Here is a 24,067-nt window from a genome sequence, read left to right on the forward strand (position 1 = left end):
TTTCCCTTTTTATATATGGGTACTATTAGAGCTCTACTCCAATCATCAGGAATGGAATTCGTCCCTCTGTCCAGGCCTTCTGATCTATGCACTGCAGCCACTGTAGGACTTTTATACCACCATACTTCAGCATTTCTGGTTGAATATCATCTACTCCTGCTGCCTTTCCACATTTTAAGCCTTTGATGGCTTTTCTACTTCAAGTATGGATATGTATTCCTGACTGCATGCCTGTTGAGTATTTTTTTACCACTGTGCTATCACTGCTTGTTTCATTTAGCAATTTTTGAAGTAATTACTCTATACTTCAAGGATATCTTTTTCTACCATTTTCATGTCACCTTTATCATCTCTAACTCCTTTTACTGCACTCTTTCCTCCATTTCTAAGCTTCTTCAACAACCTTCAGAATATCTTACCACCTTCTTGATATTTATTTTCTATGTTCTTACCAAAGTCCTCCCATGACTTTTGTTTAGCTAGTTTTATACAGTGTTTAGCTTTCTTACATTTGTCTCTGTATTCTCTAAGAGCACAAGCTGACTTATTTGCCAGGAACTTTGATATGCTTTCTTCTTTTCCTTCACTGCTTCTTTAACTTCCTGTGTTCATCATGGAGTTCTGATATTTCTATCCTTGTAGACAACCGCACCACATGCCTCTCTGCTGAATCATTCAGGGTTTTCTTCAAGGTTTGGTTCTTGTTCTCAAACTCGTTCATTTTTTCTTCAATAATCTTTGTGTATTTTAGTCTACAGTTTACATCTGTGAGCTGCTCAACTTTTAATCTTAAAGACTTTCTTACATGTCGTTCTTTTCAATATGAAATTCAATTTTATCCTGCTTAAGACTAAATAGTGATCACTTCCAATTTCAAATCCTCTGTACACTCTGGTGTCCTGCACCAGGGAGAAAACATCACTATCAACAATAACATAGTCAATGAGACTTTTTTTATTCCTTGCCTGTTCTCTCCATGTGAATTTGTGCACATTTTTATGTTGGAACATGGTGTTAGTAATAACCAGTCCATGTCCTGAGCAGAAAACCAACAGGTATTTGCAATTATTGTTAGCTTTGCTCTTTTCTCCAAATTTTCCCAAAATATTTTTGTATGTCTGACAATGACTTCCTACTCTGCTATTTAGATCCCCAACAAGGACCAACTTTTCCCTTTTCATTGTGTCAGTAGCTTTCTCTAGAGCCTCAAAAAATTCCTTCCCTTCTACCTTAGGAGAACCTTCTGTGGGACCATAGGCACAAATAAGTCTCATTGTCCAGTTTCCCATTCTGATATTTGCCCAAATCACTCTACTTGACACTGCCTGCCATTCAAGAAGATTAGCCTCGTATTTTGTGTTGCATACTATGGCTACTCCTTCTTTTCCTTGATTGATTGCCTTAATATAACATTTTGCATTTATTGCTCAGAAAGATCTCACCAGTTTTTGTCTTTTTTGTTTCAGTCACCCCTATTATGTCGATCTGGTACTTATCTAATTCCTCAGCTAGCTCCATTTCTTTGCCATTCAGACTTCTTATGTTGATAGTACCGATCCTTAACTCTGGTGATGTTGAGTTGGGGTTTGTTTTCAGATTTGTTCCAGTAGCTGACTTTTTGCTGTTCGCTCTGGTTCCCTGGTGAAAACAACAGTGGCCTTTTTTAACCATCGACGCCCCAGCTGGTATGAAATTTTGTCATGTTGTACCATCATTTTATATACTGGCTTAAGCCAATAAGAATACAATTTGGTCGGCTAAATCCCAAATTGCTAGTCCATCCTTGTTTGTTCAGTATGCAGGTAGATACCCAACAGGGTGCACCACGAGAAGGTGTAGGTCAGAAGCCCTGGTCGGTTCTCCGCATTCCTTTAAAGGCTACGTGGAGGTCTCCTCTCAGTTATACAGCTTTGACTCTTAAGCACACCCATTTTAGCCTGTTTCCTGTTTAAATAATAATAAATAAATAAAGTCTTACGATTATCCGTAATAATTTTCATACTTGTCACAAATTTATGTCGACTAATGAGCTAACAAACGTTTTATTCAAAATACTGTGCTAAAGTTAGTTATGGCACACTTGTGTTTGCACATGACAAAAATTATATTAAAAAAATCATTTTCATATTAAAAAATGTCATTTTTTAATATGAAAATGAAAATATTTCATCTATTCTTTATTTTCTTTCTTTCCTTATTCCTTTCCTCCTTTGTATTTTTGTTTCAATAAATTTAATTAATGTAGAAAAATAACCTGTGACTTTCCTTTAGAACAGGTGCACTTTACTCTGAAATTTACTGATGTAGATGAAATGGTGTTAATTAATGTTTGTAATGTCCACACAGTTCTCATCATGGAGAAATACTCTACTGGATGCTGATATGACGACAGTTCTAGAACTTGTGAACTTGACAAGGTCACTAAAGTCACGCCATGGTGTTAGTAAGAGTAGACCTGATGGTATGTGCATAATGTGTTACATTCATTATTAGAAAAAAGATAATTCAGCATAGGTCACATAGAAAAGTATATTGCTAAAAATGTTTTTTTCTTAGACAGACTAGTATTTGTTTTTCTGACTGCACAAAAGTAACTTTTGTGCAGTCAGAACAATTGATATACTATTTGGTTCAAAAAACCAGATTAAACTTCAGAGTAGAATATGAGGAACTTTTATATGAAATTTTTAAGTGAATGAGTTAGCCAGTCATTCTCATATCTCACATGTTTTGTGAAAAAGAAAAAAAGAGTTCCTTAAAGGAAAACAGACAATTTTCCTCTAAGGAACTCTTTTTTTTTTTTTTTCACAAAACACGTGAATTTACCAGAGAATACACATTAACAGACATTTGTAAACATAACACAAATAGCCTCAGATGTTTGTTCACAATAATAAACAAACCACCCAAACAACTAACTTTTTTTATCTAATTTCATATTAAAAAATTATTACTAGTGAAATGATCTAGTAATATGAGAAGCATTATAAAAAATTGAGTAATTTTGAAACCTTACTTGAAAGTGCACATTTTTGGAAATCATCAGTCATTATCTTTATTGCTTCCTGATGTGTTTCTCCTGGGATGTACAGAATACTATTTGATTTTTCTTCACAGTTATGCTTGCATTATTAGCTTCCTATTGACATTTTCTTTCAGTGATTTTCTTCTAGATTAATCGATTATTTGTCTTGCCTTAGATTCTGATCTTCCTCTTGATCTTTTTTCTTCCTACCATTCTGTTTAAGGACTGTATCAGATTGCTACTCATAGATTCTTTAATGCTAATAATAAAACTTCCTTTCTAACATGTATATTTTCAATATTCTTATACCATTCGATGCTATCTGTTCACTTTAATTTTACTTTGAATTCTTTGATATGTAGTCTACAGTCTTCATTCAACTGTTTTATTTCTAATTCTTCAAATCCATGTGTTAAAATTGGTTTGAATAGCTGATTTCTCTCTTCTTTCACAAATTTATTCATCTCGACTCCTGCTATACCAACTTTCCTTAGTCTGTTAATATTTCTGTATTTATCATCTTCACTGAAAAATGTGCCAAAATAGCTGAAATATTAATACTCTGATTTTTCATAAATAGCTTAGCTTTTTCGTAGCTTAAATATTTTACTTCTATAAGTTTACTAACAAGAATTCAGTCAATGCATTCTGCCTTTTCTGCATTTTTATCACTAAATTTTATACCAAATTTATACAGCTGTTACTCAGTTTTCTTGAAGTCTTGAACACTTGTAGTGGACATAAGCAGGTGTAAGAGCTATAATATCATCTGCATAAAGTAAATAACTGAGGTTAAGAGGATAGTCTCTAATTTGATATCAACTTTAATCTGACTTTAATGCCTTTCCTTTAATAGTTGAGATATTCTGCAAGCTTTCCATAAACCTGATTTTACATTAACCATCTCTCTCTAAATTTTCATTTGGAAGCATTTACAGAATAAGGAGATGGGAATGGATCCTTCGTAATCTATATAATGTTTTCCATTTACAGCATATAATTATTTTGAACATGTTTTCTGTTGGCATGTTGTCATATACTGCCTTTTCCAGATCAAAAAAACAAAATACAGATCCTTGGTTATACTCCCATTATGTTTTGCTGTTCTAAAGTAAAAGTCTAGCCTGAACAAACTTTTTCTTCCCAGATTTTTCTTCTATATTTCTTTTCCTCTTCTTGCCTGGTTATTGGAAGATTCTGAAAGTTATTTTATTTTTGGAGCATAGAAGGCTCTTTTATGTAAGTTTACTTAGTTCTCTGTCGGTTGTCCAGTCAAATTGATGGAGAAAATCTTCAGTGGGTTAATATTTTGAGGGAGTAACAGAGTACACATTTCTTTATATATATATATATATATATATATATATATATATATATATATATATATATATATATATATCGAGTCCATACAATGAGAGATTTAGAAATCTGTAAGCACATCAATACCACATATAGGGTGCAGATGAGGACTGAGATAGAAGTTTATTAATGTTTTTTTTTGAAGAGCTACAGATTGTAGCTGTTTGGAAATAACTTTGTGAGGAAAGCTGTTCCAGAGGACAGAATGAAAGAGGGAGAAGAAAAGCAGATTTGGTGTGTTTCTGTTGCACAGTATAGGGATGCCGGGCAGCTGCTGCTCTTTTACAGGGCGACCCATGAGTCACAAAGGGGTTTAAACATTTACTAACTTTATTATTTATTAATTATTTTTATTCTTTTTTTATAATGAAATACAGCACCTGGAGATTTCTTTACTCAGTAAAGAAATCTCCAGGTGCTGTAAAAAAAAAAAAAAAAAAAAAAAAAAAAAAAAAAAAAAAAAAAAAAAATCAGTCAAAAAAAAGGTTTAAAATAAGTGGTTTTTCAAAACTATTTTAAACCTTAAGCTTGAGTTGCAAAAAAAGAAACAACTATGGAGGGAATTTAAGGAGAAGGGTGACCGGCAGGCACATGAACGGTATAAAGCGCAGGCCAGAAGGGTGACAAGTGTGGTAAGAAAAGCAAAAAAGGATTACGAAAGAACATTGGCCATGCAGGCTAAAGAGAATCCTGAACAGTTTTTTAGATATGTAGCAAGTAAAAGGAAAAATGTACATGGCAGATTGATTTTAAAGAATGCCGATGGTAGGGAGGTAACTGAATCAGTTGAGATAGTTGAGTTACTGAGTGAGCACTTTGCAAAAGTATATCATCCAGGTGGTGACATTGCAGAAACGAATAAACCAGTAGATTATACGGGAATTGTGGTTAATGAAGCGGAGGTGAGTAGTCTATTGCATAACCTCAATGTCAATACATCTGTAGGATTGGATGGTATACCAGCTCGTGTTGTACGAGAAGCAGCTAAAGAATTGTCAGTACCCTTGACCATTTTGTTTAATTTGAGTCTCGGGTCTGGGTTAGTCCCGAGCGGGTGGAAAGAGGGGAAAATAGTTCCACTGCAAAAAGGTGGTTCCAAGACTGCTGTTGTAAATTACCGACCAATTAGCATATCAGGAATCATTGTCAAGGTCTTAGAGAAAATAGTCAAGAGGAAAATACAAGATTGGATAGAAGAAAATGGGATACTGTATCGGGGACAGCGTGGTTTTGTGAAGGGTAGGTCATGCCTCAGTAACTTGCTCACGTATTATAACACAGTGACGGCTGAACTGGATAAGGGTAATGGGTTTACGGTGATTCTACTGGACCTTGCCAAGGCCTTTGACAGGATTCCACATGGAATTCTAATCAGTAAATTGCAGCATATGGGAATGGACATAGGGTTGGTGAGATGGATAGGAGGGTGGTTGACGGAGAGATATCAGAGAGTGGTTTACTCGGGAGTAGAGTCCACAAGACGGCCTATGACTAGTGGTGTGCCACAAGGATCTGTTCTTGGACCACTGCTGTTTAATTTGTTCATAAATGATATAGGAAATGATCTGAGAGGAACAGTTCATTTGTTTGCGGATGATGCGAAGTTGGGTAGGGCAATAGTGAATGCAGATGACGTCAAAATTTTGCAGGATGATTTGGATAGATTGGAGGTCTGGGCTAAGGAGAATGGATGTCAGTTTAATGTGGCAAAATGTAAGGTTATGCATTTTGGGGTGAAAAGATTGGCGGCAGTTTACTGCATTGGTGGAACCCTGCTCCAGGAAATTGATGAGGCACGAGATTTAGGAGTGTTGGTAGATAAGGAATTGAAATTTAGGGGACACATTGCAAAAGTGACCAAAACAGCTCATCAAATCACTTGGTTGCTGAAGTATACGTTGACAAGCAGGTTATTGTTCCTCTCTATCGAGCCTTGATAAGACCCCATCTAGACTACTGTGCTCAGATTTGGTCACCTAGGTTTCTTCTTGATGGGGAGGAGGTGGAGAGGATCCAGAGGCGAGTGACCAAGATGATAGCAGGTCTGTGGAATGAACCGTATGAGAACAGGCTGAGGATTTGTGGGTTGCAAAAATTGGTTGATAGGCGGAGGAGGGGAGATATGATTGAGACATTCAAATTACTGAAGGGTTTCTATAAAATTAATTCAGAAGATATTTTTGAGAACAGGGCTGGTTGTGGGAGGACTAGGGGACATCCATGGAAACTGGGCAAAAGTGTGGTTAGTAAAGGTGTTAGAGCTGGGTTCTTTACTTTTAGAGTAGTGAATGAGTGGAATGCGCTCCCTGAGTCTGTGGTGGATGCTGTGACAGTGAATGAGTTTAAGGCGAGGTATGATAGATACTGTATGAATGTCAAATAGTTGTGATGAATATGATTTGGGGCCTCCCTCGATGAGTCTAATGACTCCCTGGAGTTGCCCGTAATAATAGTAATAGTAATATGTAGAGAATTAGGCAGAAAACCATGTGACTGTATATGTTTGGATATGTCTGTGCTGTTGCCTTGTTATATCAAAAACTGTCAGGCCAGTAGTTGACAAAAGAGGTTGTGCATGAGTATTTGTTGCTTTTGACAGAAAAAAATGAATGAATGAATTGAATTTAGAATAGTGCATTACATAGCTGGATAGATTTCTATAGAGGTAAACTAACATCTTGATCAAAGAGAGAACTAATTTCTGGAATGCTGAGCAGGCAACATATGTAATATGATGTCAAAAAAGATGTAAAGTTAGAGTTATTCTGCAAAGAGAATTTTTACCTTCTCTAGAGGTTTGGACTTTGTCTAAAGAAGAAAAGGGTTTGTTTTTTAAGAAATAAGATAGATTGACATTCACGTGGTAAAATTAACAAGATAAGAGTCTCAGTCTCATTGCAAAATTGTTTGCAGATCAGGATTTAGAGAAGTTGATATGCTGAAACTTTTATTAATTTTTGAATGTACTATCATCACTCACCAAAATTATAGGTTGAATTTGCAGTCAACAATTTACAGAGAACGGTATTGATATATAGAAGGAAAAGCATATGTACAGAGTCTCAGCATTAGTTGCAGAGCTTGAAGATAAAAATCTATCCACTATTGAGCCTTCATAGCTCATTTGGTAATGGTGATGCCTTTTAAGTGGAAACAACTGTGTTCAGACCAGTATTCGTATCTAGTATGTTAATTTTCCTTTTCAGCAACTTTGGTGTTTTTTCCTCCACAGAATGGGCATACTGGCCAGAAGAACACACAATTAACATAAATAATACAGTGGCTTAATAACTTTAGTTGTTTTGACTTAATTTTGGAATAATTACTTTGAAAGACTGTTAATGAAATGAACAGTGTCAGCAGTGTGGTAGGAAGCGGTTGACAGGAATGCAATGAGGAATATATATATATATATATTATATATATATATATAGAAAGTTTTTTACCTTGGTTATAATATACTTTTCAACAGCTTCAAATACAACTACAACATTTTCATGCTAATTATGTATAAAGACTGTCTATGTTGTTCATAGTCTTTTAACCCTCAATGTTTAGTGTTTTTTCTTTTATAATGTCACCTGAAGAAGGCTGTTTCAGGCCGAAACTAGTAGTGTGTTTATATTAAAACCTTTTTACTTAAATCTCAGTTCTAGTCATTCAATTTTTTCATAAAACTATGTATGTTAACCGAGTCAATGATCATTCTGTCATATGTATATATATATATATATATATATATCCATACTTGAAGTAGAAAAAGTCATCAAAAATCTGAAATGTAGAAAGGCAGCTGGAGTAGATGAAATTTGACCAAAAATGCTCAAATATGGAAATATAAACGTTTTACAGTGGCTGCATTGCATAATTACAGAAGGTCGAATTCCAAATGATTGGAGTATAGCTCTCATAATACCTATCTATAAATTAGAAAATAAAACTAAATATGAGAATTTCAAAGGTATTTCCCTACTGAGTGTTTCCTTGTACGATTTGTGGAAGGGAAGCTTGGTGAAGAACAAGCTGGATTCAGACCAAACATAGGTTGTAAGTATCAGATTTTCACTTTTAGATAAATTGTTGAGAAATCTTGGGAATATAAGGATTTGTATTTAAGTTTTGTTGTTCTGGAAAAGGCATATGACAAGGTGCCACGAGGAAAGCTTTTCAAACTTCTACAGTTATGTATTGGAAATGGGACATTATATATCGAGCAGTACATAGTCTCTATTTAAACTGTAAGTCATCAGTTAGAACTGGAGGAGGTACAGAAGGACAGTTTGATTCAAATCAGATATGAGACGAAGGTGCACATTATGAAAGAAAGTGGTATTAAATCTGATATCAAAATTGGCAATGTTAACCTTGGTTCTTTATTTTATGCAGATGGTGTTATACTTCTAAATCAATCTAGTACAAGTCTGCAAGATAGTGAAGTAAATTGAATAACTGTTGTAATAAATTTGATATAATAATCAGCAATAAAAAAACAAAGACAATGAAAATAGGCAGAAACATTGAAAACATGAGAATTTAACAAGGGTCAAAGCTGTATAACTGAGAGGAGACCTCCACATAGCCTTTAAAGGAATGTGGAGAACCGACCAGGGCTTCTGACCTAATGTCCAATCCTCACCTTCTCGTGGTGCACCCTGTTGGGTATCTACTTTGATACTGAACGAACGAGGATGGGCTGGCAATTTGGGATTTAGCTGACCAAATTGTATTCTTATTGGTTAAAATAAAGAATGATGGTACAACATGACAAAATTTCATGCCGGCTGAGGCGTCGCCCGGTTAAACAAGGCCCCCGTTGTTTTCGCCAGGGAACCAGGGTGAACAGCGAAAAGTCAGCTACTGGAACAAATCTGAAAACAAACCCCAACTCAACATCACCAGAGTTAAAGATCGGTACTGTCAACATAAGAAGCCTGAATGGCAAAGAAATGGAGCTAGCTGAGGAATTAGATAAGTACCAGATCGACATAATAGGGGTGACTGAAACAAAAAAAGCAAAAACTGGTGAGATCTTTCTGAGCAATAAATACAAAATGTTATATTCAGGCAATGACAATCAAGGAAAAGAAGGAGTAGCCATAGTATTCAACACAAAATACGAGGCTAATCTTCTTGAATGGCAGTCAGTCTCAAGTAGAGTAATGTGGGCAAATATGAGAATGGGGAACTGGACAATGAGACTTATTTGTGCCTATAGTCCCACAGAAGGTTCTACTAAGGTAGAAGTGGAGGAATTTTTTGACACTTTACAAAAAGCAACTGACACAATGAAAAAGGAAAAGTTGGTCCTTGTTGGGGATCTAAATAGCAGAGTAGGAAATGATTGTGAGACATACAAAAATATTTTGGGAAAATTTGGAGAAAACAGCAAAGCTAATAATAATGGCAAATATCTGTTGGATTTCTGCTCAGGACATGGACTGGTTATTACTAACACCATTTTCCAACATAAAAATGTGCACAAATTCACATGGAGAGAAGAGGCTAGGAATAAGAAAAGTCTCATTGACTATGTTATTGTTGATAGTGATGTTTTCTCCCTGGTGCAGGACACCAGAGTGTACAGAGGATTTGAAATTGGAAGTGATCACTATTTAGTCTTGAGCAGAATAAAATTGAATTTCATATTGAAAAGAATAACATGCAAGAAAGTTTTAAAGCGAATAAAAGTTGAGCAGCTCTCAGATGTGAACTGTAGACTAAAATACAGAAAGATTATTGAAAAGAAAATGAAAGAGTTTGAGAACAATAATCAAACCTTGGAGATTCAGTGGCAAACATTGACTGAAGAAAACATTGATTGATTCTGCCAGAGACGCATGTGGTGAGGTTGTGTGCAAGGATAAAAAAATCAGAACTCCCTGGTGGACACAGGAAATTAAAGAGGCAGTGAAGGACAAGAAGAAAGCATACCAAAAGTTCCTGGCAAATAAGTCAGTTTTTACTCTTACAGAATACAGAGACAAATGTAAGAAAGCTAAACAGTGTGTAAAACTATCTAAACAAAAGTCATGGGAGGACTTTGGCAAGAATATAGAAAATAAATATCAAGAAGGTGGCAAAATATTCTGGAGGTTGTTGAAGAAGCTTAGGAATGGAGGAAAGAGTGCTGTAAAAGGAGTTAGAGATGATAAAGGTGACATGAAAACAGGAGAAAAAGATATCCTTGAAGTATGGAGTAATTACTTTGAAAAACTGCTAAATGAAACAAGCAGCGATGACAGCGCAGTGGTAAAAAACACTGACCAGGCATGCAGTCAGGAATACATATCCATACTTGAAGTAGAAAAAGCCAATAAAGGCTTGAAATGTGGAAAGGCAGCAGGAGTAGATGATATTCGACCAGAAATGCTGAAGTATGGTGGTATAAAAGTCTTACAGTGGCTGCACTGCATAGTTCAGAAAGCCTGGACAGAGGGACGAATTCCCGATGATTGGAGTAGAGCTCTCATAGTACCCATATATAAAAAGGGAAATAAAACTGAATGTGAGAATTACAGAGGTATTTCCCTAATGAGTGTTCCTGGCAAGATCTATGCAAGTATACTTGAGAAACGGTTGAGAAGAATTGTGGAAGAAAAGCTTGGTGAAGAACAAGCTGGATTCAGGCCAAATAGAGGCTGTCAGGATCAGAACTTCACTTTACGACAAATAGTCGAGAAAGCATGGGAATATACCAAAGATCTGTATTTAAGTTTTGTCAATTTGGAAAAGGCATATGACAAAGTGCCAAGAGAGAAGCTATTCAATACGCTGCAGTTATATGGTGTCAATGGGGCATTATATCAAGCAATACTTAGTCTTTATTTGAGTTGTAAGTCAGCAGTCAGAATTGAAGGAAGTACAGGAAGATGGTTTAATGTTAAATCTGGTGTGAGACAAGGATGTACCTTATCCCCTCTGTTATTCATTATCTATATGGATCACATTATGAAGGAAAGTGGTATTAAACCTGATATCAAAATTGGAGATGTTAATGTCAGCTTTTTGCTTTATGCAGATGATGTTATACTTCTAAATAAATCCGCTACAAGTCTGCAAGATTCTCTGACTAAATTGAATAGCTGTTGTAATAGACATGGTATGAAGGTCAGCAATAAAATGACAAAGACAATGAAAATAGGTAGAATCATTGAAAATGTCAACTGTGTTGTGAATGGAGAACCTGTGGAACAAGTGAAACATTTCAGCTACTTAGGCACGATTTTTACTGAAGATGGTAAATTAAATATAGAAATAGACCACAGAATCAGCAAAGCTGGTATGGTGGGAAGTCAATTGAATAATTTCATATTGAATAAGAGAGAAATTAGTCGGAACAGTAAATTAGCTATATACAAGACAGTGTTCAAACCAGTTTTAACTTATGGATCTGAGAGCTGGGTCAGAAGTAAAACACTTGACCGAAGACTAGATACTGCAGATATGAGAGTCCTGAGAAAGATTAGAGGCGTGAACAGATGGCATCAATGGCAATATCATATTAAAAATGAGGATATTAGGAAAGAACTTGACATTGTCAGCATCCAGGAATGCATTAGCAGAGCTAATCTCAGGTGGTATGGTCACTTAAATAGAATGGGAGAGGAAAGATTAGCAAAACAAGTGTTCTCTGCCATGTTGGCAGGAAAACAACCCAGAGGAAGACCAAGATATAGGTGGATTGATACGGTACAAAGTGCCTTAGATGATAGAAATATAAGATCTGATAATGTTGGAGTCTTGACAAGTAACAGACTGATTTGGAGGAAAATTGTAGATAGGAAGTTAGTAATGATGTAAATTTTTCATGTAGTACTGTCATATCCTGTACACCCCTTGAGGGTACATGGCAGGAATTTGATGATGATGATGATATTCCCTTTTTTTTTTGGATACTTTGATACAGGGTTTCTCAAACTTTTCGTACGACGGAACACTTCACAAATCTTGAAATTTTAACAGAACACCTTGGTTAGAGTCGAGTATTATCGGTCTCATATTCAGTGTAAAGCTAAGCGCACACTGTTGCCGGAGCAGGCTGTATCGCATCACATCACATTGAGCTTGCTTGTGACCACACATTTCCTAGTATAGATACCTCCGTACTTCACTCGCACTTGGAGGTGTCGACAACCGCAGGCGACTGAGTCAAAGCCAACACGTGCTGGCCTTAATAGCACAATCCAGGCGCAAAGTAAGGAGCACCTGATTTTCAAATTTGTCACAGCATTTAAAACCATTCCAGGCTCATATTAATCTTGATTATTTTTCACGGAACGCTTATTCACTTTCTGTGGAACACAGTTTGGGAAAAGCTGCTTTAGTACATCATAACTCTGCTGGTAATATTGAATTTTCTGTTTGCAGGAAGGCATCTTTTACATGTAGATATATCCCTGCAAGGATATTCCCATCAAGGCGAGACCTTGATGCAGAAAATATTTGATAATTATCATAACTCTTCAAGATTGCAATCTGATGTTAAAAGGATCAGCTTACCCTATCTTAAAGGAACATCTAAACAAATATCAGACCCTTTGCAGATATAACTTGCACAGCACCTTCAAATTAGCCTGGAAGTTCTCATCTTTTTTACTGCCAGCAAAGATACATTATCACCTTTATCCTTACCTGGTATTTATCAAATAACCTGTTCTTATCATCTTTGCTACTTTGAGCAGACTGACTGTTCTGCTACTATTAGAACTGAAGAACATCAAGATTATATAATATTTTTGATTTCTGAAGGTTCGGGTCTTGCTTTTTGTGTCATCGACACTAGACAGAGTTCACTGGAACCATACCAAGATGCTACACTACAGTAGGTTCAAATATGATCATCTAGTTTTTGAACTGGTGAAACGCTATGCCACTATTCTAATCTTAATCAGACAGACTGTATGCCTATTTCCAAGTTTTGGAAAATGATTACTGTTAATTGATTATAATTTTTGTTTTTATTTATTTATTATTTTAAATTAATTATACATCTGTTCCTACATCTCTGAACTCTAATAGTGTTTTCTATTAATGGGCAGCTGTGACTGAACCATGATATTATTTGCATGCTGTATGACTCATTCTTTTAATTGGAATTTGAATGTTGTTACCAGTTTTTCTGTCCTCTCTCTGAAAGAAGTACATGATATATTGAGTGACATATATAGAACTAATAAATCATATTTAATTTTCTCTCATGTGTGAAGCTGTTATTCAAAAAATATATGTCTAACATGCATGTCTCTATTAAACAGCTAGAATAAGAAAGCAATTAGTGAAAACCAGTGCCATAACTAGCTTTTCATGGACCATGTGTAAGATTTTATTTTTGACCCTCCCCCCCCCTTTTTTTTTGAAAAAATAAAAAAATAAACAAATACGATAGAAATCAGTTAATTTTTAACTTTAAGCAAAACCGTTACAGAATCGGCCCCCATGGCAGCAAAATTTGAAAATGAAAATATAATACTGATTAGGTTTTTTTTTTTTTTTTTTTTTTAATACCCCATTTCAGGCCCCTTCGTCCTGGAATACTTTGGATTTCAAAAATAAAATTTCAGAATTTCATTTGGATGTCTCGGATATCATGATCAGTTTAGATGTTGTTTCTTTATTTACAAATGTTCCTTTATCTGAAAGCATTGAATTACTGCAACAGGAATTTCCTTCAGACATTGTAAAATTATTTGATTTTGTAATACATTCTGGTTATTTTTCCTTTAAAAATAAGTCGTATCAACAAATTGAAGCAACAGCAACGGGCAATCTTCTTTCTCCTACTTCTTTATGGAACATTTTCAACAACGTATCTTTGACAACATTTCTCCAAGACCTACTCATTGGTTCAGATATGGCGATGACATTTTTGCTATACGAAATGACTCTTCTAATGAACTTCAACAGTTTCTCACTAAGTTAAATGCACTTCATCCAAGGATCCAGTTTACCCTAGAAGTAGAATCAAATAAGCAGGTAGCCTTTTTAGATCTTTTAATTCTTTGCCAACCAGATGGTAACCTACATTTCTCAGTTTATAGAAAGAAGACTCATACAGGCCATTATATCCATGCTGAATCTCATCACCATCCCAGTCAAAAGGCAGGAACTATTAAAACACTGCTTCATCGGGCCCACTCCTTTTGTTCTTTAGATGATCTATTACAGAAAGAACTGCAATATATTACTTATTCCTATCTAATGGATATAAGAATTCCTTCATCAAAAGAGCTTTGAGCAGTTTTAATATGTCTTCCTCTTCAAATACAGAAGAAATAATGCGCATTCCTATCCCTTATGTACAAGGCATTAGTGAACGTATAGCAAAAGTTTTAAAACCACTGAATATTTTTGTTGCCTTTCGACTGTTCAGAAAAATCTTCACCTTTCTCACTTCTCCTAAGGACAAACTTCCACATCTTAATTATCCAGGTACCTATCAGATTCCTTGCTCTTGTGGATTATCTAATTTCGGAAAAACAGGAAGATCTGCCTCTATTCAGCTAGAAGAACACTAGTCTTATATTCAATATCTTGAACCTGAACAGTCTGGACTTGCAGAGCATGCCATCATCACTAGACATAGACTTCACTGGAAAAAGAAAAGAGCCCTTCACAAAAGTCGGTTCCTCATGGAACGTCTTTATAAAGAAATGTGAAATTTTACTTCACTCTCCTAACTTAAACAGATCCGATGGTTTACGTCTATCCACTTTATGGGAGATAGTACTTTATAAATCAGCTAATCTTTTCTAACTTTTTATTATATATATAATTTTTTTTTTTTTTTGTTAGGAAATTTATTCACCTTTTTAGTTATCTTACACTAGCTACTTAGGTGGCGCTTTTGTTTGGAATTGTCAGTTATTGTTTAATTTGAGCTTAAAATGTAATGAAGATGCCTGTGACACACAGAAGAAAATTATACTATTAAATAATCTTTTTATGCAATTAATTTTGTATTTATATGTCTGCTCATGGTATTCCATTATTAAGTATTTTTAAATATTTGGGAAAGAAATGCATTTTATAAAATCATAAAACAGCTTTTTTATTCTTAGACATATTATGACAAACTGGAAAAACTTAAAAAATATATTATTTTACCGAAGAAGATTAGATAATTAGAAATAAACTTTACATATAACCTTAATCGTATTTCTGTATCATTGTAGAGTCAAGGAATGTGCAGGAAACCATTTACATTTTTCACCTCTGTAGAATTGAACAGAATTTATTTCAATGAATTTGACTGATTAAAACATTTAATAATTGTTTAAAATGTCTATATCCTGAATGGCTAAGTAATTATTGGTATTATGTTAATATTATTACAGCTGTCTCATATCAAATTATTTTTAAATAGTTGTTGTTGCTGTGGAGGAACAAAATACTTTAGATGTCCTTAAAAAATTTGGACAAGTTATAGCAACTTTAGCTCGGCTACAGTCAGTGACTTTTCAACTTAATAAAATTCAGGAGTATCCAAATGAACATCATACCACTACTGACAACTGGGTATCAAAAACACATGATCATGGTATGACTGTATGGATGAAACTGGAGGTATGTATGTCTTCCCTTATATATCAAAAGAAAATATTATATATTAAAAATTAATGTGACAATATATGATACATTTTCTCATTAAAGATTGGCATGCTTCTTGCATCATCATTAATTAGTGCTTAATACCACTGACAATGGAAGGAGGTTGTGATTCTATCATTTTTGTTAATGAAATATCAAAACATAGAAACACATTGTTGCAGTCAAAGATCAACAACAAAAAAAAAGAAAAAATACCATGCATAAACTTATTTAACTCTAAATATGACTAAGAACTCTAAATGCAATTAAGATTATTAAACAGCTAAGATTACTTATTATTAGAAATTAAATTAAGTCATGAGAAATAAGAATAAAAAAAATCACTTTTTCAAGGGAATGTTTTTTTTTCACATTTTCCATTTTTTGTACTCATATATTTTCTTTAATAAAGCGCTTTGCTATGGTTGTTGAGATGTGTTGATGGAATGAGGTTTCTACCCAGCGCTGTGAATGTTTAAGTGAAAGAATATTAATCAAGATCATGGGTAATTGGCGGGAGTGAACATGAATCTCCTTGAGGTAGACATGTTGGATGGAGCTCTGGTGTCCAGCTGGTGAGATAACCTACGAGTTCTGTCTTTAAATCATCAGGGGAAGACTGATGAGTGCAGTAGCATAATTTTTGTAATTCCTGGTGAACCACTCTCGTGATACCAGGTCCAGGTGGCCTCAAGAGGAACTCGAAGAGATATGCCTGGCTCCATTGCAAAATCCGAGAAGGATTGGGCCTTCATGCTGTCTTTAACGTGGGGAATTGCCATTCCACCCGTGCACATGAGCTTATCGTAAAACATTGGCTATCTTGATTCCAAGAGAGGTGTGCTCCTTAATCCTAATCCTACACCCTGCCACAGTACAGTACTTGTTGGGAACCTTTCAGTGGAGTCAAGTGAGATGTCTCATTGGGTGAAAGTTAGTGAAGTTGCCAATGAAAAGAGACATAATGAGTTACTCTGAGAAAAGAATTTTTTGAAGTTCCCAGATAGTGGTAGTTGAGAATGTAGCTCCTAGATGTAAGCTAGTTTAAGTTAGTGTGTAAGGTAGTAAGTACTTAAGTTAGGTTAAGATGGAAACGAGAAATCATGGACTTGGTCAAATATTTAAAAGCAAGTTAAAGGTGCAAATTCAAGTGGTAATGAGGCCACTAGAACGGAAGCATCAAAGCAGCTGTTAAGATTTTGCATCAGCTGCTTCCTATGCCAGAGCAGTACCTAGGTTGTCCACAGACGACCTGGGTACTGGTCTGGATGCCGTGTTTAGAAGAGCAGTCACCCTACTGCGATCTATTGAGACTCATCCTCTGAAAGAAAAGGATATTAAAGAAAATACACACAGATATTTTCTCTACTGTAATTTATGAAAGTTGTCTTCCAATATAAGACGATAAGTAAAATTGTTTGTCATATTTTTAACAAGTCCCAATCCTTCTTGGATTTTGCAACGAAGCCAGGCATATCTCTTTGAGTTCCTTTTGAGGCCACCGGACCTGGTATCACAAGAGTAGTTCACCAGGAATTACAAAAATTGTGCTATCTGCATTCATCAGTCTTCCCATGACCTGGTTGGCCGAGTGGTTAGCATATCTGTTCTCCAGCCAAAAGGCTGTGGATTCGAATCCTGCTGTGGGCATGGATGTTTGTGATTGTCTGTGAAAAATACTAGTGGTGGTCAGCAGTAGATGGCATTGGTGTAGATGATGAACGTAGTTGAGTGGTGGAGACAGACAGTTGTGGAGTAGGTGCCCTCCCTCGATGAGTCCTTGGACTCCCTGGAGGTGCTATGTAATAATAATAATATCAAATCTTTGGTTTCATACATTGTAATTCATGTGATCATCACACCTGTAAGATTTCATTAAGATTTAAATGAAAAAAATTACATGCTTACCCTAATGAATACATTTATTAAATACAAATATTTATATACAAAATACATGTATATGAATATGCTAATTACATAACATAAAACCAAAAGCTTGTCAGAACAGTATACATTACTGTCAAGCTAGTCAATCGCTTGAGTGATGCTTTCCATTGCCAAATTCAGATATTCAGATTTTATGCCTGAAGTATAAGATTACCCCATGTTTCATCTTTTTTTGTTTTTTTTAAATTAAATTTCAAATATTGTTTTATATGTCAACATATATGCTAATAAATACTTAGAAGAAGGAAAAGATAATACTTCTGCTACAGTTAGAACATTCTCATTTATTCCCTCCTCTTTTTTGTGGAACCCAAATTTATGTATTACATAAACGTTAAGGCAAACCGATAAACAATTTTGGCATCAGTAAAGATTAAGTAATATCTGAGCATGTATTATGTTTGAAAAAATAATAAATATAATTCTATAAAAATTGGCAGATTTAATTTCATTAAATTAAATTTTAAATATTGTTTTATATGTCAACATATATACTAATCAATACTTAGAAGAAGGAAAAGATAATACTTCTGCTACAGTTAGAACGTTTATTCCCTCCTCTTTTTTGTTGAACCCAAATTTATGTATCACATAAAAGTTAAGGCCAACTAATAAACAATCTTGCCATCAGTGAAGATAAAGATCTGTGCATGTATTATGTTTGAAAAAATCATAAATATAATTCTATAAAAATTAGCAGATTTTGATGTTTTCTTAGATTTTGAGTTTGAAACGTATAATTATTCTTATCTATAGGAGCATTTGGATGTGGAATTCAATCCTGTTCATTTAAAAGGTAGACTGGAAAAAATTCAGGTAGAACTAAACAAGTTGTGTCAAATTATGTCTGATGGGGGATATAGAAAGAAGGCTCCTCAGAGAGTTAAGGAGTCTCATACAGCTAAGGTAAACATTAAACTTAAGATATCTACAACTTTCTCTTCTTCTTAAAACCATTATATGGGATATATATATATATATATATATATTTATTTTTTTATTTTTTTTTTTTTTTTAAACACTGCAAAACTAGCTAAACAAAAGTCATGGGAAGACCTTCGTAAGAACATAGAAAATAAATATCAAGAGGGTGGCAAAATATTCTGGAGGTTGTTGAGGAAGCTCAGAAATGGAGGAAAGAGTGTTGTAAAAAGAATTACAGGTGATAAAGGTGATATGAAAACTGGAGAAAAAGATATCCTTGAAGCATGGAGTAATTACTTTGAAAAATTGCTAAATGAAACAAGCAGTGAAAGCAAAGTGGTAAAAAACACTCAACAGGCATACATTCAGGAATAGATATCCATACTTGAAGTAGAAAAGTAGAAAAAAGCCATCAAAGGCTTGAAATATGGAATGGCAGCAGAAATAGATAATATTCGACCAGAAATGTTGAAGTATGGGGGTATAAAAATCTTACAGTGGCTGCACTGCGTAGTTCAGAAAGCCTGGACAGAGGGATGAATTCCTGATGATTAGAGTAGAGCTCTCATAGTACCCATATATAAAAAGGGAAATAAAACTGAATGTGAGATTTACAGAGTTATTTCTTTACTGAGTGTTCCTGGTAAGATTTATGCAAGTATACTTGAGAAACGGTTGAGAAGGATTGTGAAAGAAAAGCTTGGTGAAGAACAAGCTGGATTCAAGCCAATTAGAAGCTGTCAGGGTCAGAACTTCACTTTACGACAAATAGTCGAGAAAGCATGGGAATATACCAAAGATCTGTATTTAAGTTTTGTAGATCTGGAAAAGGCATATGACAAGGTGCCAAGAGAGAATCTATTCCAAAAGCTACAGTTATATGGTGTCAATCGGACATTATATCAAGCAATACTTATTATTTATTTGAGTTGTATCACAGTTAGAATTGAAGGAAGTACAGGAAGATGGTTTAATGTTAAATCTGGTGTGAGACAAGGATGTACATTATCCCCTCTGTTATTCATTATCTATATGGATCACATTATGAAGGAATGTAGTATTAAACCTGATATCAAAATTGGAGATGTTAATGTCAGCTCTTTGCTTTATGCGGATGATGTTATACTTCTAAATAAATCCGCTACAAGTCTGCAAGACTCTCTGACTAAATTGAATAACTGTTGTAATAGATATGGTATGAAGGCCAGCAATAACAAGACAAAGATAATGAAAATAGGCAGAAGCATTGAAAATGTCAACTGCGTTTTGAATGGAGAACCTGTGGAACAAGTAAAACATTTCAGCTACTTAGGCACGATTTTTAGTGAAGATGGTAAATTAAATATGGAAATAGACAACAGAATCAACAAAAGTGGTATGGTAGGAAGTCGATTGAATAAATTCATATGGAATAAAAGAGAAATTAGTCGGAACACTAAATTAGCTGTATACAAAACAGTGTTCAAACCAGTTTTAGCTTATGGATCTGAGAGCTGAGTCAGAAGTAAAACACTTGACCAAAGAGTAGAGACTGCAGACATGAGAGTCCTCAGGAAGATTAGGGGCATGAACAGATGGCATCAATGGCAATATCATATTAAAAACGAGGATATTAGGAAAGAACTTAATATTGTCAGCATCCAGGAATGCATTAACAGAGCTAATCTTAGGTGGTATGGTCACTGAAACAGAATGGGCAAGGAAAGATTAGCAAAACAAGTGTTCTCTGCCAGGTTGCAGCAAAACGACCCAGAGGAAGACCAAGATATAGGTGGATTGATATAGTACAAAGTGCCTTAGATGATAGAAACATAAGATCTGATAATGTTGGAGTCTTGGCAAGTAACAGACTGATTTGGAGGAAAATTGTAGGTAGGAAGTTAGTAATGATGTAAATTTTTCATGTAGTATCATATCCTGTACACCCCTTGAGGATGCATGGCAGGAATTTTGATGATGATGATATATATATATATATTTTTTTTCTAAGCTGTATTTTCAAAGATAAATACCAAGCCAAATTTAAAAATCATTGATTACCTAATACTAGATACTTGTAATTTATTAGAGTTCACAATATTGTTGCTGCTTTCTTTACCAACATTTTGTAGGTGAGCACTTATTTTGAACCACAAAACAAATTCTGGCAAACTCAGCAAATAATCTTGCTGTGAAGGGATACCTTCCTACTTAAAGAATTGCCACTAGTCTTACTTTGTTACTGTACTGAAGGCCAGAAAGTTCCACGTTTGGTCTCTAGTGCAGGATTTCTGGACTATGTAAACAGAAGAATTAAAAATAGAATATATATATATATATATATATATATAAATATATAAATACTTGAATGCAAGAGGATTTTAATCCAGTATTTGGGGTTGCCATTGAAGGATATGCCTAACTTGCTGTGAAGTTTGTAACTTTTTCACACTCCATGAAGAAGAGGTAGGAGAATATGTCTGCTGCTATGGCTTATACATTTGCTACTCATAACGATATTTTTTAAGGAAATTACAGCATAGTCTAATATAATAACTAAAATTAATTTAATTTATTCTTTCAATATTTCTGCAAAGTCAAATTGCTATCATCAGGCCTGAGAGTAGGCCTAAAGTACTAAAAGTGGGCTAAATTAGGTGTCTTTGACTGTTAGGCTGAAGTAAAGAGGATATTCCATGAAATTTGGGACCGTTTCATGGAATATCCTCTTGGAACCAAAGTTTCATGGAGCCAAGTTTGTTGCTGTACTTTCCTTGAATCTTCTTCTGCCTTAAGAAATTATCCTAACGCAGAAGCAGATTCAAGGAAAAGTCTTTTGTATTTATATTTGCAGCCATGAAGTAGAGTGGCTCTCTTCTAGTGCATTCTATGGCAAGTATCCAAAGCATGGTCAGCAAATCCTGAGTGATTGCAGTGATGGAAACAGATATAGTCCTTATGTTCGACAATTTGATTGTTGGCTGTCCTGCCTGTTTGGCCATAGTAGGATAGTTTACAACTGCAAGGAACCTGATAAAACACCTGGCAGATCTAGAGACTGTTGCTGGTCTTTGGTGGAATGGATAAGGGATGCTAATTTTTTATATAGTTTAAGTGGTTGAAATGTTGTTTTTTTTTAAAGATATTTGGTAGTTTTTTGCTATGGATATATGGAATAGTGATAGTCTTGGTGTAGTCTCTGTTGGATATGGGAAGAGGATGTGTGGATTTGGAGTTTTAATATTTTGTGGATATGGTAAGAATTGTAGCCATTAGCTAAGAAGGTTTTGTGAAGATGATCAAGTTCAGTGGAAAGGGCACTGTTATATGAAAGGCCACAATCCAGCCACCAGAAATTAGATTGGAGAGAACTATATATAAAAATACTTGAATGCAAGAGGATTTTAATCCAGTATTTGGGATTGCTATTGAAGGATATGCCTAACATACTCTGAAGTTTGTAACTTCACAACTGATCAGGAACCTGATAGCCTCCCGATCAGTTGTACATAATCCTTGCCACATTGTGCTACTAGACTATGCGTGCAGGGTGGGGGCACTACTGAATCTTCATTATGGCAAGGATACTGTACGGGCCACATACTTAAAGATCTGTTTCTTCACATGATATCTGTTCTTGCACTGTGTAATGAACTATTCACTGTAGTCTAAAATAATAATAAAAATATTAAAAACTTCCTCCAAAAATTTATATAAAATGAGGGAAAAAATCCTGCAAAAACCATTCTGCTTCCACTTCACCATTTCTACCATCAATATAAACATGAAATGGATATGAATCTCTGTGTTACACAAAAAAAATTTTATATAAAATTTAACACTTTATAAACTCTGCATTCTTATCAGTTTTGAAACATAAATGATTTTTATACATATAAATCATGAAACTTTTTTTTGTGTGAAATTCATTCACCACTTGTTCTTACTTTAAATATGAATTATTATAGGTCTGAAGATAACAGAATTTGGTTTCAAATGTCAACTCAGCAATTAATAAGTAACATGTATGGCAGTCATAACCTCCTAAAACATCCTTCAATAATTAGTCTCTTTAATAATGTAAACATAACACCTTTATTCCTGATTACCTATGTTAGAAGGAATAAGAAATTCAGAATACTTGCACGCTGTTAGAGAAAGATTGTCATACTTTCATGTAGAGAAACATTATAATCACATAACAACTCCTTTCCTTGCATAAGCAACACACATTAAACTTAACATGAAATAATATTCAGGTCTTGAATTCCTTAATTTTCTATTCAACTGTTTATTCAAATTCACTCAGATATAATGTTGGATAAAATAAATATCTTCTCAGAATAATCTAATCTTCTATCTAACAAAATTGCTTCTGAAGATGTCTTTATAAATGCAGTTTAATGTTCTATATAGCATCCTCATTTAAAAAAAAAAAGGCCTCTTTCTTCCTTACAGCGCAATTACAATAAGAATATGTCAATATTACTTATATCATCATTGATAGATGTACATTTATTTTTTTTTTTTTTTTTCCTCTAGAATTACTCATTCCATTACAGATGCGCTCAATAAAGAACTTCTGTAATGTCATTATTAATGAATACAATACCAAAAAAATTTTATCATCCAACCTAAGTGAATGTATGCAGATTAGAATACATCAGAAAGTAATAGTTTTTCTTCTTAATCTGGGCAAATACAGCACAGGGTAATTTTCCTTAATGAAAATTCACTTCATGAGTTCTTTCATGTAACTTCTGCCATCTCTAACTCTATTTTCTCTTCATGCCCCTCTAATAAGATGCCTTTTGACAAATCAAATTTTCTAGTTATTTAAACAAGTTCTAAACAAAATGTCTGCTGCAGGTGTCATGTAATACATTATCTTCACAGAAAAATGCAATAAATGCATTTCTACAAATTCTAAACAAAGAAAATAATGAATTAACTTGATAATTAGTATCTTTAAAAAAACTTCATAGTTTTTTTTTATAGTTCCTTTGTTTCCATAGTAGTTTCTTTGTCATCTGATTCTCATATTTGAATATTTTCCTAGATACACATAAATTAAGCCATGTGTCATGGCAAATTATACTTCTGTTTTAACATTTCTCTTGGAAACATAATATTTGAAGAATATTTTATTAAAAATTTCTTATGTTTTTTTCTTATTTTTATTTTTAGTATTAATATATAAAAATAGTTATTCTTGTAAATGCATCTGAGTATATTAGATAATTCTAC

The 24,067-nt window shown here is 34.3% G+C and overlaps 1 protein-coding gene across 1 annotated transcript in view; it reads left to right on the top strand.

Moving 5' to 3' along the window:
* LOC150098430 (valine--tRNA ligase-like) overlaps nt 1–24,067 on the top strand; it is a 382,977-nt gene that overhangs the window by 356,945 nt on the left and 1,965 nt on the right. Inside the window, exons 22-24 of the mRNA XM_090405873.1 lie at nt 2,347–2,461; nt 15,747–15,946; nt 18,674–18,823. Of these exons, the coding sequence (XP_090261999.1) occupies nt 2,347–2,461; nt 15,747–15,946; nt 18,674–18,823 (465 nt within the window). The remainder of the gene's footprint in view (nt 1–2,346; nt 2,462–15,746; nt 15,947–18,673; nt 18,824–24,067) is intronic.

This window comes from Typopeltis vanoorti, chromosome 15 (genome assembly GCF_054136105.1).
Source record: "Typopeltis vanoorti isolate ZY-2024b chromosome 15, IOZ_Tvanoo_1.0, whole genome shotgun sequence".
Taxonomy (NCBI): Eukaryota; Metazoa; Arthropoda; class Arachnida; order Uropygi; family Thelyphonidae; genus Typopeltis; species Typopeltis vanoorti.